This window comes from Hypanus sabinus (assembly GCF_030144855.1).
Source record: "Hypanus sabinus isolate sHypSab1 chromosome X2 unlocalized genomic scaffold, sHypSab1.hap1 SUPER_X2_unloc_13, whole genome shotgun sequence".
Lineage (NCBI taxonomy): Eukaryota > Metazoa > Chordata > Chondrichthyes > Myliobatiformes > Dasyatidae > Hypanus > Hypanus sabinus.
Window position 1 is genome coordinate 459,494 of NW_026778983.1, and position 12,944 is coordinate 472,437.

A 12,944-nucleotide genomic window follows, 5' to 3' on the forward strand; every position below is an offset into this window, starting at 1 on the left:
CCTGATGGCGGAGGGGAAGAAGCTGTTCCTGAATCGCTGAGTGTGTGTCTTCAGGCTCCTGTACCTCCTCCCTGATGGCGGAGGGGTGGAAGCTGTTACTGAATCGCTGAGTGTGTGTCTTCAGGCTCCTGTACCTCCTCCCTGATGGCGGAGGGGACGAAGCAGTTCCTGAATCGCTGAGTGTGTGCCTTCAGGCTCCTGTACCTCCTCCCTGATGGCGGAGGGGAAGAAGCTGTTCCTGAATCGCTGAGCGTGTGTCTTCAGGCTCCTGTACCTCCTCCCTGATGGCGGAGGGGAAGAAGCTGTTCCTGAATCGCTGAGTGTGTGTCTTCGGGCTCCTGTACCTCCTCCCTGATGGCGAAGGGGAAGAAGCTGTTCCTGAATCGTTGAGTGTGTGTCTTCAGGCTCCTGTACCTCCTCCCTGATGGCGGAGGGGAAGAAGCTGTTCCTGAATCACTGAGTGTGTGTCTTCAGGCTCCTGTACCTCCTCCCTGATGGCAAAGGGGAAGAAGCTGAATCGCTGAGAGTGTGTCTTCAGGCTCCTGTACCTCCTCCCTGATGGCGGAGGGGAAGAAGCTGTTCCTGAATCGCTGAGTGTGTGTCTTCAGGCTCCTGTACCTCCTCCCTGATGGCGGAGGCAAAGAATCTGTTCCTGAATCGCAGAGTGTGTGTCTTCAGGCTCCTTTCACAATGACTTGGGGAAGACCTTTGCAATATAGTCCCTCTGATGATAAAGTTAGAGCGGTGTTTGTAATTTTCGTTAAGATTAAGGACTTATTACTAACCCACTGCTTTCCCTCCCCCTCTTGACATCAGGGCGGTACTTTTACGATCTCGAACCTGGGGATGTACGGTATAAAGAACTTCTCGGCCATTATCAACCCACCTCAGGCGTGCATTCTGGCTGTGGGCGGATCGGAACAAAGGCTACTTCCCGCAGACAACGAGAAAGGGTAGGCAACACGCACGCTGAAAGCTGACTAAACCTGTAACTCTCGGTTCGGCTAGCTGCTTAATCTAGGGGGAGACAGCCCCCTGCCCAGCCAAACTTGAGAAATCTCGTTTGGGTGGGTGCTGTGTCCCCTGTTCCAAATCAGTACCCCGAAATAACAAATGGTACACAATACGTGATTAAACGATTACGCTCTATAATTCTTAATTTGACTCTATGGTTAGTAAAGAAACAAGAAAAAAGGGCCCATTCTCGTGGAAGTCCAATGTGCAAATGTTGAAGCTCATGGTTCAATCCACTGGTTTCCCGTCGACCTCCTCCGAGCATGGCCGACCCTCGGACCCTCACTCCAAATCCACTCACGTCCGGCGGTCTACCAGCTCTCTCCGTTCATGTCTTCTCTCCTCGGCAAAAGACCATGAAATCCCAGCTCCCAGACCCACAAAAAATAACACCATCCCTCTCAGTGGATAGCCCCACATTCCGAAGCCCCGATATCTCTAGTCGTAACCCAAACATTGCTGCTGCAGAGAAACCACTACTTTAGCAGTGAAACTTTACACCGCGTTACAAACGTATTGAATCCCTAGACTTGTTCTCACTCTGTGAGACTGAGAATGTGCACAGCTGGGCTGGGAGTTTACGCTCTGGCGCGAACATTAACCGGATCTTTAAATACAACAATATCAGAAACTGAAGGCCGGAGAAAGGGCTGCGGACGGTGGGAATACAGGGCCATAGAAGAGAGCGGCACAGGGAGAGGCCCCCCTCGGGCCACCGCATCTGCACTGAGCGCGATTCCGAATTAAAATCTCTCCTGCCTGCAGCTGACCCACGCCCCTCCCACACCCGCCTGTTCACGACACCGCTGTCCCATCGGCTTCCACCGCCCGGTAGCACGTTGTGGGAGCCCGCCGCTCTCCGCGGAGCAGAAAAAGGACACGTGCCTCTCTCCAACACCCCTCTCCTCCGCCACGGTGGCGTCGTGGTTATCCAGATCGCAGTTCTGGTGACGCCCGAGACGAGCTTCCCCACTCTCTCCGCGACACCGTGGAGTTAGCGGCAGGTTGCTGGGTTGGAAGGGGCCTGACCCACACTTTATCTCAAAATATGCCCTCTCGCATTCGACATTTCCACCCCGGGATAAAAGTTTTGATGCCCCAATTGAAATCAGAAAGTAAATCGTTTTACCAGGGCGGCCATCGACCTGAAGCGATTAAACCCTCTGCACGGATCTGCAGGGCGTTTTCTAATCTAGTAAGATAAATCGATTTCTATCGGGCGACTCAAAGCTGTGGATTCGATCCTTTCTGCGATGTCCCGCCCAGCTGAGCCGTCGGGGGGGGGGGGGGGGGTAACTTGGGAGAGAGGTGGTTTTAAGCTCTGACCGTTCCCCGTTCCCACAGGTTCGACGTCGCCAAGGTGATGGCCGTGACCCTGAGCTGTGACCATCGCGTCGTGGACGGGGCCGTTGGGGCGCAGTGGCTCGCCGAGTTCAAGAAGTTCCTCGAGAGGCCGTCAACCATGTTGTTGTAGACCGTTGTCGGTCAGACCTCGCGCACTGCTTTCCATTTGTAAATTCCTCAGTCTTGCATGAGAGTCTCACTGTCCTGTTACAGATTGTAAGTATTTATATACACTGTGAACGAGATGTGCAGTTGAACTAGAATTCAGAGTTTATACAGAGGGGGGAGCTTCTCCAGGCTTTCTAGTTGTCCGTCCCCTCCCAGCACTGAGGTCTCTGGACCTTCTGTCGGCGTAACTGTAGCTCCAGGCTTTCACGGGGTGGGGCTGCCCCGCCCCCTCCACCTCTCGCAGCCCGGGTCTGGGGCCGTGCGTGGCGGAGAGGGAAAACCGACGCCACTGGCCAATCCTGCGCTGTTTCCCAAGCAGCCAGCTGGCGTCCTTGCTCAATTACTTCCACGGTCAGTCGCAGAGGGTTGGATTTGCCACCCGTGCTTCGGGTAAAAACACTGGGAATAAGCAGGCACCAGTTTAAACCAGGAGGCTTTCTTTTCTGGATTTGTACGATTAGAATCGGTGAAAGCTTCTCTCCGACGCAGTTGGGGATGAATTAGGACAGATTAAGACAGCCATCCAGTTCAGGTCTACCTCACTTTAGTTGAGCTTTTTTAATTAAAAGCATCCAAGTTCCAGCTTGACTGCCGGCCTGTCGTCCAGTGTCTGCGTCAGATGGTGCAGAGGGTTTGGAACGATTACGAGGACGGGTGATAGGGAAGATTTACGCCTGGGTGTTGGTGCCTGCAAGGCTTCTCCTCTCCCTGTTCCTTCTGCATCCAGGACAAGGTGACGCAGGATGCAGTGGAACTCCACACCTCTGCAATTGCCCACTTTTGAGCCGTATTTTACAATTGGGTCCGAAAGAGGGCAGTTGTGCAGTTGGCCGACGCGCTGGCAGCGGCCGGAGCAGGTAGCACACACAGGCTGCAAGTCTGCACCGACTGCTGTTCACCATCAGCTGAAGTTTTTAAAGTATTCCCTTTTTTTCTGCCACAAGAGTTTAATGGTTCAAGTGAGCTTATACACACACACACACTTCCCCCGCTATGTGAAGGTAGAGCGTTCCTATGAAACGGCTCGTAAGCCGGAATGTCATAAAGCCAAGAAGCGATTACCGTTAATTTATACGGGAAAAGTTTATGAGCGTTTGCAGACCCAAAAAATAACCTACCAAATCACACCAAATAGCACTGAAAAACCTAAAATAACAGTAACATATTGTAAAAGCAGGAATGAACTGATAAATACACAGCCTATATAAAGTAGGAATACTTTTCTGCAATTATTGCGGCACTGTCCGCCGCAGCGAAAATCTCACGCAAGCACACTCAGCAGACCTCACAGCAGAAACACACGGTGCAAGAGCTCCGGGCAGAAACACACCGCGCAAGGGCTCCCGGCAGAAACACACGGCGCAAGGGCTCCCGGCAGAAACACACGGCGCAAGCACTTCCGGCAGAAACACACGGCACAAGAGCTCCAGGCAGAAACACACGGCGCAAGGGCTCCCGGCAGAAACAGACGGCTCAAGAGCTCCCGGCAGAAACACGGCGCAAGGGCTCCCGGCAGAAACACACGGCGCAAGGGCTCCCGGCAGAAACACACGGCGCAAGCGCTCTTGGTAGAAACACGTGGTGCAGGAGCCTCACGCATTTTTCTATCATACAGTTCTTTGTAAGCACTCACACCATCCTGCAAATATGCCCTAAACCTACGTACCCTTTCAAAATTAAAGTCATACTTTTCTGCAATCATCGCAGCGTTGTCAATCGCAGCGAAAATCTCACACAATTGTATCACGTTCAGTTCCTGGACAACTTCGCTTTCGGGCTGTTCGCTACTGTGTTCGGCTTCAATTGTTATTCTTTCATCAGCTCTTCATCTCTCAGTTCTTGGTCATGGGATGCCAAAACCTCTTCAACATCATCTTCGTCAAATTCCACAAACCCTTAGCCAAACTCACTGTGCCCTTACTTGGTTCACCACGATCGAAGGGCTGAGTTGTGTCTAGTTTTACGCTAGGTGTAACCACCCTGGCGCGCTCTTTTAGGCTTTTCTGACACCTGAGTACCCACCTTGCTAACAGAGGCGCAAAAATAAATCGACAGAAAGCACAGATGTTCACAGGCACGTGTTTAAGCGATGCCGGCTGGAATGCAGTTCCAGGGGGAGGAACTTGGCCGCCTTTTTTTCTAACAGTGAAAACACCTTCTGTTAGCGAAAACAGGTAACTGATGTAGGTCTTTCGTAATAGCGAATCAACGTAAAGCGAACGTTCGAAAAACGGGGGACACCTGTGTGTGTGTGTGTATTTATTTTTTTTGTTAAATACTCTCACCAGAAACAGATCTGCTTTGTCCAGGTTCTGTTTTGTGTGCAGACACTGCAGTCAGCACGCTGAACCAGGACTGGGAACAAAGGGGACCGTTCTTAGCCTGGAGCTTCAGATTATGCCATCGTCTTTCTGTAACGGGAGGGACCAGATCGCTATAAAAGCAACAATGGTGCCACACGACGGCCCCGCTCCTGTCTGATAATCCCTACCCTCAGTGTGTGCGCCTGAATTAATTTTTTTTGTGTGTTTTTACCTTGATACTCCAGTATCTTTTGCCCGATTGCTTCCGAGAAGATGGAGGGGAAGGGGGAGGGTGCGCAGGTCAGAGATGTACAAGGAAGCCCAATGTAGAATACTGTACATTATTCACGTTTGTATATGGACATATCATCGAGTTTTACGTCCCCGATGTGCATCTGCAGAGTCTGTGTGTGTGTGTGTGTGTGTGTGTCCGAGCGAGAGACCTTTGCATCGTCATTCTCAAATTGCGAGCTGTGTGAAGGAATTCTGGACTTCATTAATTAAACCAAATCTCCATTCTCGAATCAGACTTGATGTCCTTGCCTCTGCCTGTCTGTGTAAATGTATCTTGCCTGTGGGGGTGCAATAGTGTTTGGTTGGGGTGTAGGGTTAGGGGTTATAATTTATAGTCGCAAGCCTGTGTTCAGTAACTGTCCTTGAGGTTGTGTTTGGCTGCGAAGGAAGCGGGCCAGGCATCTTTCTCTCTCTCTGTGCCCCACGTTACGCTTCTGTCCCCTGTATTTACTGTGGGAGGCTGCGTGAGTGAGAGAGCCTCACAGCTCCGCTGCTTTGGGTGCAGAAGATCGGTACCGTAAAGAAAAAAAAATCTCAAATCAGCCATGTTTCAGTAAAGGAACGTTTCGGCTATGAATAAAAAAAATTCAGTCTGCGTTAAACCCGTTTAAAGAAGAAAAAAAAACAGGTTCCGAACACAGTTTGCTTTTAATCTGCGGCAAAGGGAAGCAGTTCACAGAATCGGGGAGCTGAATTCCGTCAGCAAGATTGTCGTGCTTAACGTGTGTCGTTACGTCCTCAGTCGGTGGCGACTGGTGGGGGAGCTTGCGCCTGAAGCCGGGAATAGAAGTCAAACAAAGTAGAAGCTGTTAAAGGTTCCCCGGTGATTTATTCCACACAGGAAGTACCGGCAGGTTTTCGGATCGTGGGCCCGGGCGCTTCTACAGTGCCCAGAGAGTCCTGCCTGGTGTTTCCCTATCATCTTCAATGTTCTGTTTAGCGCACAGAGACCCAGTCCACACAGTTTCCTCTTCTTAATCCACTGCCCACCCTAGTACCTATATATTTGATATAGATGCCTCCCTTTCCCCTCTCTGTCCCATCTTTCTCGCCACATTTGGATGATTTTTCCCCAGAATACACACACTTAGCCTCTGCTTTGCTGATACTAATGTGCGTGTCTGTATTAACGCTCCCTTTGCCAACTCATCCATCCTGTCGTTTCCCCTTCACCCCTCCGTGAGCTGGAGCCCATCGATATTTAACCTGACCTCCCTGATATGCAGCCCTTGTGACTGACTGAAGGACTTCATACAGTCCTTCTTGCCGGCTGTTTTGAGTAAAAACACCTTAAACTTGCTGGAACTGAGGCTGAACCTGAGCATATCAAGGCTTTGACTAGTCTAGCTTTCTCCTCCCATCGCAATGCAACCAGCATCTCCACTGTGTATACCCCACCCTGACTTATTATGTGTTCTTCTGCTGATTGCAATTTCCTTTGCTGGTATGGACACCCCAGACCCTGTCACTCCTGTTTCAGGTTCCTTAGCACCATCCGTGTAAATCTGAGTGTTAATCGCTGTCGGGAAGAGGAGTCAGTGGAACGTGTGATTCCCAGTCGCAGGAAGCATGGGATACGGAGAGAGATGATGAGAGTTAATCTAAGGGAACTGGGGGTGCAGGAATTCAAAGTGAAAGGGTGACTGGGCTTGGGTGAGAGGGCACAGATAAGGGTACTTTTAGCTTAAGGGATACAGAGTTTTTTTTAAAATAAGCATGAATAGGCTACCAGGATGGCCAAAGAAGGAAGAATAAAGTGTAGATGAGTGGGGTGGGCGGGGGGGTTGTGTGAGTGTGTCTGTGTGTGTGTTGCTCTGGATTTCCAGCATCTGCAGAATCTCTCGTGTTTATTCCTCTCCATAGACGCTGCCTGACCTGCTGAGTTCCTCCAGCATTGTGTGTGTGTGTGTGTGTGTGTGTGTCAGTGTGAGTGTGTGTGTGTGTGTGTGTGTGTGTGTGTGTGTGTGTGTGTGTGTGTCAGTGTGAGTGTGTGTGTGTGTGTGTGTGTGTGTGTGTGTGTGTCTGTGAGTGTGTGTGTGTGTGTCTGTGTGTGTGTTGCTCTGGATTTCCAGCATCTGCAGAATCTCTCGTGTTTATTCCTCTCCATAGACGCTGCCTGACCTGCTGAGTTCCTCCAGCATTGTGTGTGTGTGTGAGAGAGAGAGAGAGGGTGAAGGGATTTGGAGTGTGAGGGGCAGAAGGTGGCGGGAATGCACCAATAAGCTGGGTGCCAGCCGCCGTAAAACATGGAAGAAGAGGAGGCCCTTCCAGCCCGTCATGTCCGTACTGACTCTGGTGCTCTTACGTGCCCCTCCATTCCCAGCGAGTTAAACCTCGCTCAGCCCCTCGATCGCTGAGGGGCACCCTCCCACGCTCAGCCTAATCTAAAGGCAGTCCCAGCCGTGACTGAGAGTACATCCCACAACATTCCTTCTGCCGAAAAGGTTTTCCTTCCACTTCATAACATATTGAACGTTGAAAGGCCAAGACAGAGCGGGCGTGGAGAAGATGTTTCCTATAGTGGGGGAGTCTAGGACCAGAGGACACTGATAGAGTGGATGTGGAGAGGATGTTTCCTATAGTGGGGGAGTCTAGGACCAGAGGGCACAGATAGAGTGGATGTGGAGAGGACGTTTCCTATAGTGGGGGAGTCTAGGACCAGAGGGCACAGATAGAGTGGATGTGGAGAGGATGTTTCCTATAGTGGGGGAATCTAGGACCAGAGGGCACAGATAGAGTGGGTGTGCAGAGGATGTTTCCTATAGTGGGGGGGTATATGACCAGAGGACACAGATAGAGTGGATGTGGAGAGGATGTTTCCTATAGTGGGGGGAGACTAGGACCAGAGGACACAGATAGAGTGGGTGTGCAGAGGATGTTTCCTATAGTGGGGGAGTCTCGGACCAGAGGACACAGATAGAGTGGGTGTGGAGAGGATGTTTCCTAAAGTGGGGGAGACTAGGACCAGAGGACACAGATAGAGTGGATGTGGAGAGGATGTTTCCTATAGTGGGGGAGTCTAGTACCAGAGGACACAGATGGAGTGGATGTGGAGAGGATGTTTCCTATAGTGGGGGAGCCTAGGACCAGAGGACACAGATAGAGTGGATGTGCAGAGGATGTTTCCTATAGTGGAGGAGTCTAGGACCAGAGGACACAGATAGAGTGGATGTGGAGAGGATGTTTCCTGTAGTGGAGGAGTCTAGGACCAGAGGGCACAGATAGAGTGGATGTGGAGAGGATGTTTCCTATCGTGGGGGAGTCTAGGACCAGAGGACACAGAGTGGATGTGGAGAGGATGTTTCTTACAGTGGGGGAGTCTAGGACCAGAGGACACAGATAGAGTGGATGTGGAGAGGATGTTTCTTACAGTGGGGGAGTCTAGGACCAGAGGACACAGATAGAGTGGATGTGGAGAGGATGTTTCCTATAGTGGGGGAATCTAGGACCAGAGGGCACAGATAGAGTGTGTATGGAGAGGATATTTCCTATAGTGGCAGAGTCTTGGACCAGAGGACACAGACAGAGTGGATGTGGAGAGGATGTTTCCTATAGTGGGGGAGTCTAGTACCAGAGGACACAGATGGAGTGGATGTGGAGAGGATGTTTCCTATAGTGGGGGAGTCTAGGACCAGAGGACACAGATAGAGTGGATGTGGAGAGGATGTTTCCTATAGTGGGGGAGTCTAGGACCAGAGGCCACAGATAGAGTGGATGTGGAGAGGATGTTTCCTATAGTGGGGGAGCCTAGGACCACAGATAGAGTGGATGTGCAGAGGATGTTTCCTATAGTGGAGGAGTCTAGGACCAGAGGACACAGATAGAGTGGATGTGGAGAGGATGTTTCCTGTAGTGGAGGAGTCTAGGACTAGAGGGCACAGATAGAGTGGATGTGGAGAGGATGTTTCCTATCGTGGGGGAGTCTAGGACCAGAGGACACAGATAGAGTGGGTGTGCAGAGGATGTTTCCTATAGTGGGGGAGTATATGACCAGAGGACACAGATAGAGTGGATGCGGAGAAGATGTTTCCTATAGTGGGGGGAGACTAGGACCAGAGGACACAGATAGAGTGGGTGTGCAGAGGATGTTTCCTATAGTGGGGGAGTCTCGGACCAGAGGACACAGATAGAGTGGGTGTGGAGAGGATGTTTCCTATAGTGGGGGAGTCTAGTACCAGAGGACACAGATGGAGTGGATGTGGAGAGGATGTTTCCTATAGTGGGGGAGTCTAGGACCAGAGGACACAGATAGAGTGGATGTGGAGAGGATGTTTCCTATAGTGGGGGAGTCTAGGACCAGAGGACACAGATAGAGTGGATGTGGAGAGGATGTTTCCTATAGTGGGGGAGCCTAGGACCACAGATAGAGTGGATGTGCAGAGGATGTTTCCTATAGTGGAGGAGTCTAGGACCAGAGGACACAGATAGAGTGGATGTGGAGAGGATGTTTCCTGTAGTGGAGGAGTCTAGGACTAGAGGGCACAGATAGAGTGGATGTGGAGAGGATGTTTCCTATCGTGGGGGAGTCTAGGACCAGAGGACACAGATAGAGTGGGTGTGCAGAGGATGTTTCCTATAGTGGGGGAGTATATGACCAGAGGACACAGATAGAGTGGATGCGGAGAAGATGTTTCCTATAGTGGAGGAGTCTGGGACCAGAGGGCACAGATAGAGTGGATGTGGAGAGGATGTTTCCTATCGTGGGGGAGTCTAGGACCAGAGGACACAGACAGAGTGGATGTGGAGAGGATGTTTCTTACAGTGGGGGAGTCTAGGACCAGAGGACACAGATAGAGTGGATGTGGAGAGGATGTTTCCTATAGTGGGGGAATCTAGGACCAGAGGGCACAGATAGAGTGTGTATGGAGAGGATGTTTCCTATAGTGGCAGAGTCTTGGACCAGAGGACACAGACAGAGTGGATGTGGAGAGGATGTTTCCTATAGTGGGGGAGTCTAGTACCAGAGGACACAGATGGAGTGGATATGGAGAGGATGTTTCCTATAGTGGGGGAGTCTAGGACCAGAGGACACAGATAGAGTGGATGTGGAGAGGATGTTTCCTATAGTGGGGGAGTCTAGGACCAGAGGACACAGATAGAGTGGATGTGGAGAGGATGTTTCCTATAGTGGGGGAGCCTAGGACCAGAGGACACAGATAGAGTGGATGTGGAGAGGATGTTTCCTATCGTGGGGGAGTCTAGGACCAGAGGACACAGATAGAGTGGGTGTGCAGAGGATGTTTCCTATAGTGGGGGAGTATATGACCAGAGGACACAGATAGAGTGGATGCGGAGAAGATGTTTCCTATAGTGGGGGGAGACTAGGACCAGAGGACACAGATAGAGTGGATGGGGAGAGGATGTTTCCTATAGTGGGGGAGTATATGACCAGAGGACACAGATAGAGTGGATGCGGAGAAGATGTTTCCTACAGTAGGGGGAGTCTAGGACCAGAGGACACAGATAGAGTGGATGCGGAGAGGATGTTTCCTATAGTGGGGGAGTATATGACCAGAAGACACAGATAGAGTGGATGCGGAGAAGATGTTTCCTATAGTGGGGGAGTCTAGGACCAGAGGACACATAGAGTGGGTGTGCAGAGGATGTTTCCTATAGTGGGGGAGTCTCGGACCAGAGGACACAGACAGAGTGGATGTGGAGAGGATGTTTCTTACAGTGGGGGAGTCTAGGACCAGAGGACACAGATAGAGTGTGTATGGAGAGGATGTTTCCTATCGTGGGGGAGTCTAGGACCAGAGGACACAGACAGAGTGGATGTGGAGAGGATGTTTCTTACAGTGGGGGAGTCTAGGACCAGAGGACACAGATAGAGTGGATGTGGAGAGGATGTTTCTTACAGTGGGGGAGACTAGGACCAGAGGACACAGATAGAGTGGATGTGGAGAGGATGTTTCCTATAGTGGGGGAATCTAGGACCAGAGGGCACAGATAGAGTGTGTATGGAGAGGATATTTCCTATAGTGGCAGAGTCTTGGACCAGAGGACACAGACAGAGTGGATGTGGAGAGGATGTTTCCTATAGTGGGGGAGTCTAGTACCAGAGGACACAGATGGAGTGGATGTGGAGAGGATGTTTCCTATAGTGGGGGAGTCTAGGACCAGAGGACACAGATAGAGTGGATGTGGAGAGGATGTTTCCTATAGTGGGGGAGTCTAGGACCAGAGGACACAGATAGAGTGGATGTGGAGAGGATGTTTCCTATAGTGGGGGAGCCTAGGACCACAGATAGAGTGGATGTGCAGAGGATGTTTCCTATAGTGGAGGAGTCTAGGACCAGAGGACACAGATAGAGTGGATGTGGAGAGGATGTTTCCTGTAGTGGAGGAGTCTAGGACTAGAGGGCACAGATAGAGTGGATGTGGAGAGGATGTTTCCTATCGTGGGGGAGTCTAGGACCAGAGGACACAGATAGAGTGGGTGTGCAGAGGATGTTTCCTATAGTGGGGGAGTATATGACCAGAGGACACAGATAGAGTGGATGCGGAGAAGATGTTTCCTATAGTGGGGGGAGACTAGGATCAGAGGACACAGATAGAGTGGGTGTGCAGAGGATGTTTCCTATAGTGGGGGAGTCTCGGAGCAGAGGACACAGATAGAGTGGGTGTGGAGAGGATGTTTCCTAAAGTGGGGGAGACTAGGACCAGAGGACACAGATAGAGTGGGTGTGGAGAGGATGTTTACTATAATGGGGGAGTCTAGTACCAGAGGACACAGATGGAGTGGATGTGGAGAGGATGTTTCCTATAGTGGGGGAGTCTAGGACCAGAGGACACAGATAGAGTGGATGTGGAGAGGATGTTTCCTATAGTGGGGGAGTCTAGGACCAGAGGACACAGATAGAGTGGATGTGGAGAGGATGTTTCCTATAGTGGGGGAGCCTAGGACCAGAGGACACAGATAGAGTGGATGTGCAGAGGATGTTTCCAATAGTGGAGGAGTCTAGGACCAGAGGACACAGACAGAGTGGATGTGGAGAGGATGTTTCCTGTAGTGGAGGAGTCTAGGACCAGAGGGCACAGATAGAGTGGATGTGGAGAGGATGTTTCCTATCGTGGGGGAGTCTAGGACCAGAGGACACAGACAGAGTGGATGTGGAGAGGATGTTTCTTACAGTGGGGGAGTCTAGGACCAGAGGACACAGATAGAGTGGATGTGGAGAGGATGTTTCTTACAGTGGGGGAGTCTAGGACCAGAGGACACAGATAGAGTGGATGTGGAGAGGATGTTTCCTATAGTGGGGGAGTCTAGGACCAGAGGACACAGATAGAGTGGATGTGGAGAGGATGTTTCCTATAGTGGGGGAGCCTAGGACCAGAGGACGCAGATAGAGTGGATGTGGAGAGGATGTTTCCTATCGTTGGGGAGTCTAGGACCAGAGGACACAGATAGAGTGGGTGTGCAGAGGATGTTTCCTATAGTGGGGGAGTCTAGGACCAGAGGACACAGATAGAGTGGATGTGGAGAGGATGTTTCCTATAGTGGGGGAGCCTAGGACCACAGATAGAGTGGATGTGCAGAGGATGTTTCCTATAGTGGAGGAGTCTAGGACCAGAGGACACAGATAGAGTGGATGCGGAGAAGATGTTTCCTATAGTGGGGGGAGACTAGGACCAGAGGACACAGATAGAGTGGATGGGGAGAGGATGTTTCCTATAGTGGGGGAGTATATGACCAGAGGACACAGATAGAGTGGATGCGGAGAGGATGTTTCCTATAGTGGGGGAGTATATGACCAGAAGACACAGATAGAGTGGATGCGGAGAAGATGTTTCCTATAGTGGGGGAGTCTAGGACCAGAG

The 12,944-nt window shown here is 51.1% G+C and overlaps 2 protein-coding genes across 2 annotated transcripts in view; one reads left to right on the top strand and one right to left on the bottom strand.

The window, feature by feature from the left end:
• The window catches only part of dlat (dihydrolipoamide S-acetyltransferase (E2 component of pyruvate dehydrogenase complex)), a 57,997-nt gene extending 52,639 nt beyond the window's left edge, over nt 1–5,358 (top strand). The window contains exons 13-14 of the mRNA XM_059957953.1: nt 817–953; nt 2,359–5,358. Coding sequence (XP_059813936.1) covers nt 817–953; nt 2,359–2,488 — 267 coding nt within the window. The 3' untranslated portion in view covers nt 2,489–5,358. The remainder of the gene's footprint in view (nt 1–816; nt 954–2,358) is intronic.
• The window catches only part of pih1d2 (PIH1 domain containing 2), a 77,635-nt gene continuing 69,129 nt past the window's right edge, over nt 4,439–12,944 (bottom strand). The window contains exon 5 of the mRNA XM_059957957.1: nt 4,439–5,894. Within this exon, the coding sequence (XP_059813940.1) occupies nt 5,862–5,894 (33 nt within the window). The 3' untranslated portion in view covers nt 4,439–5,861. The remainder of the gene's footprint in view (nt 5,895–12,944) is intronic.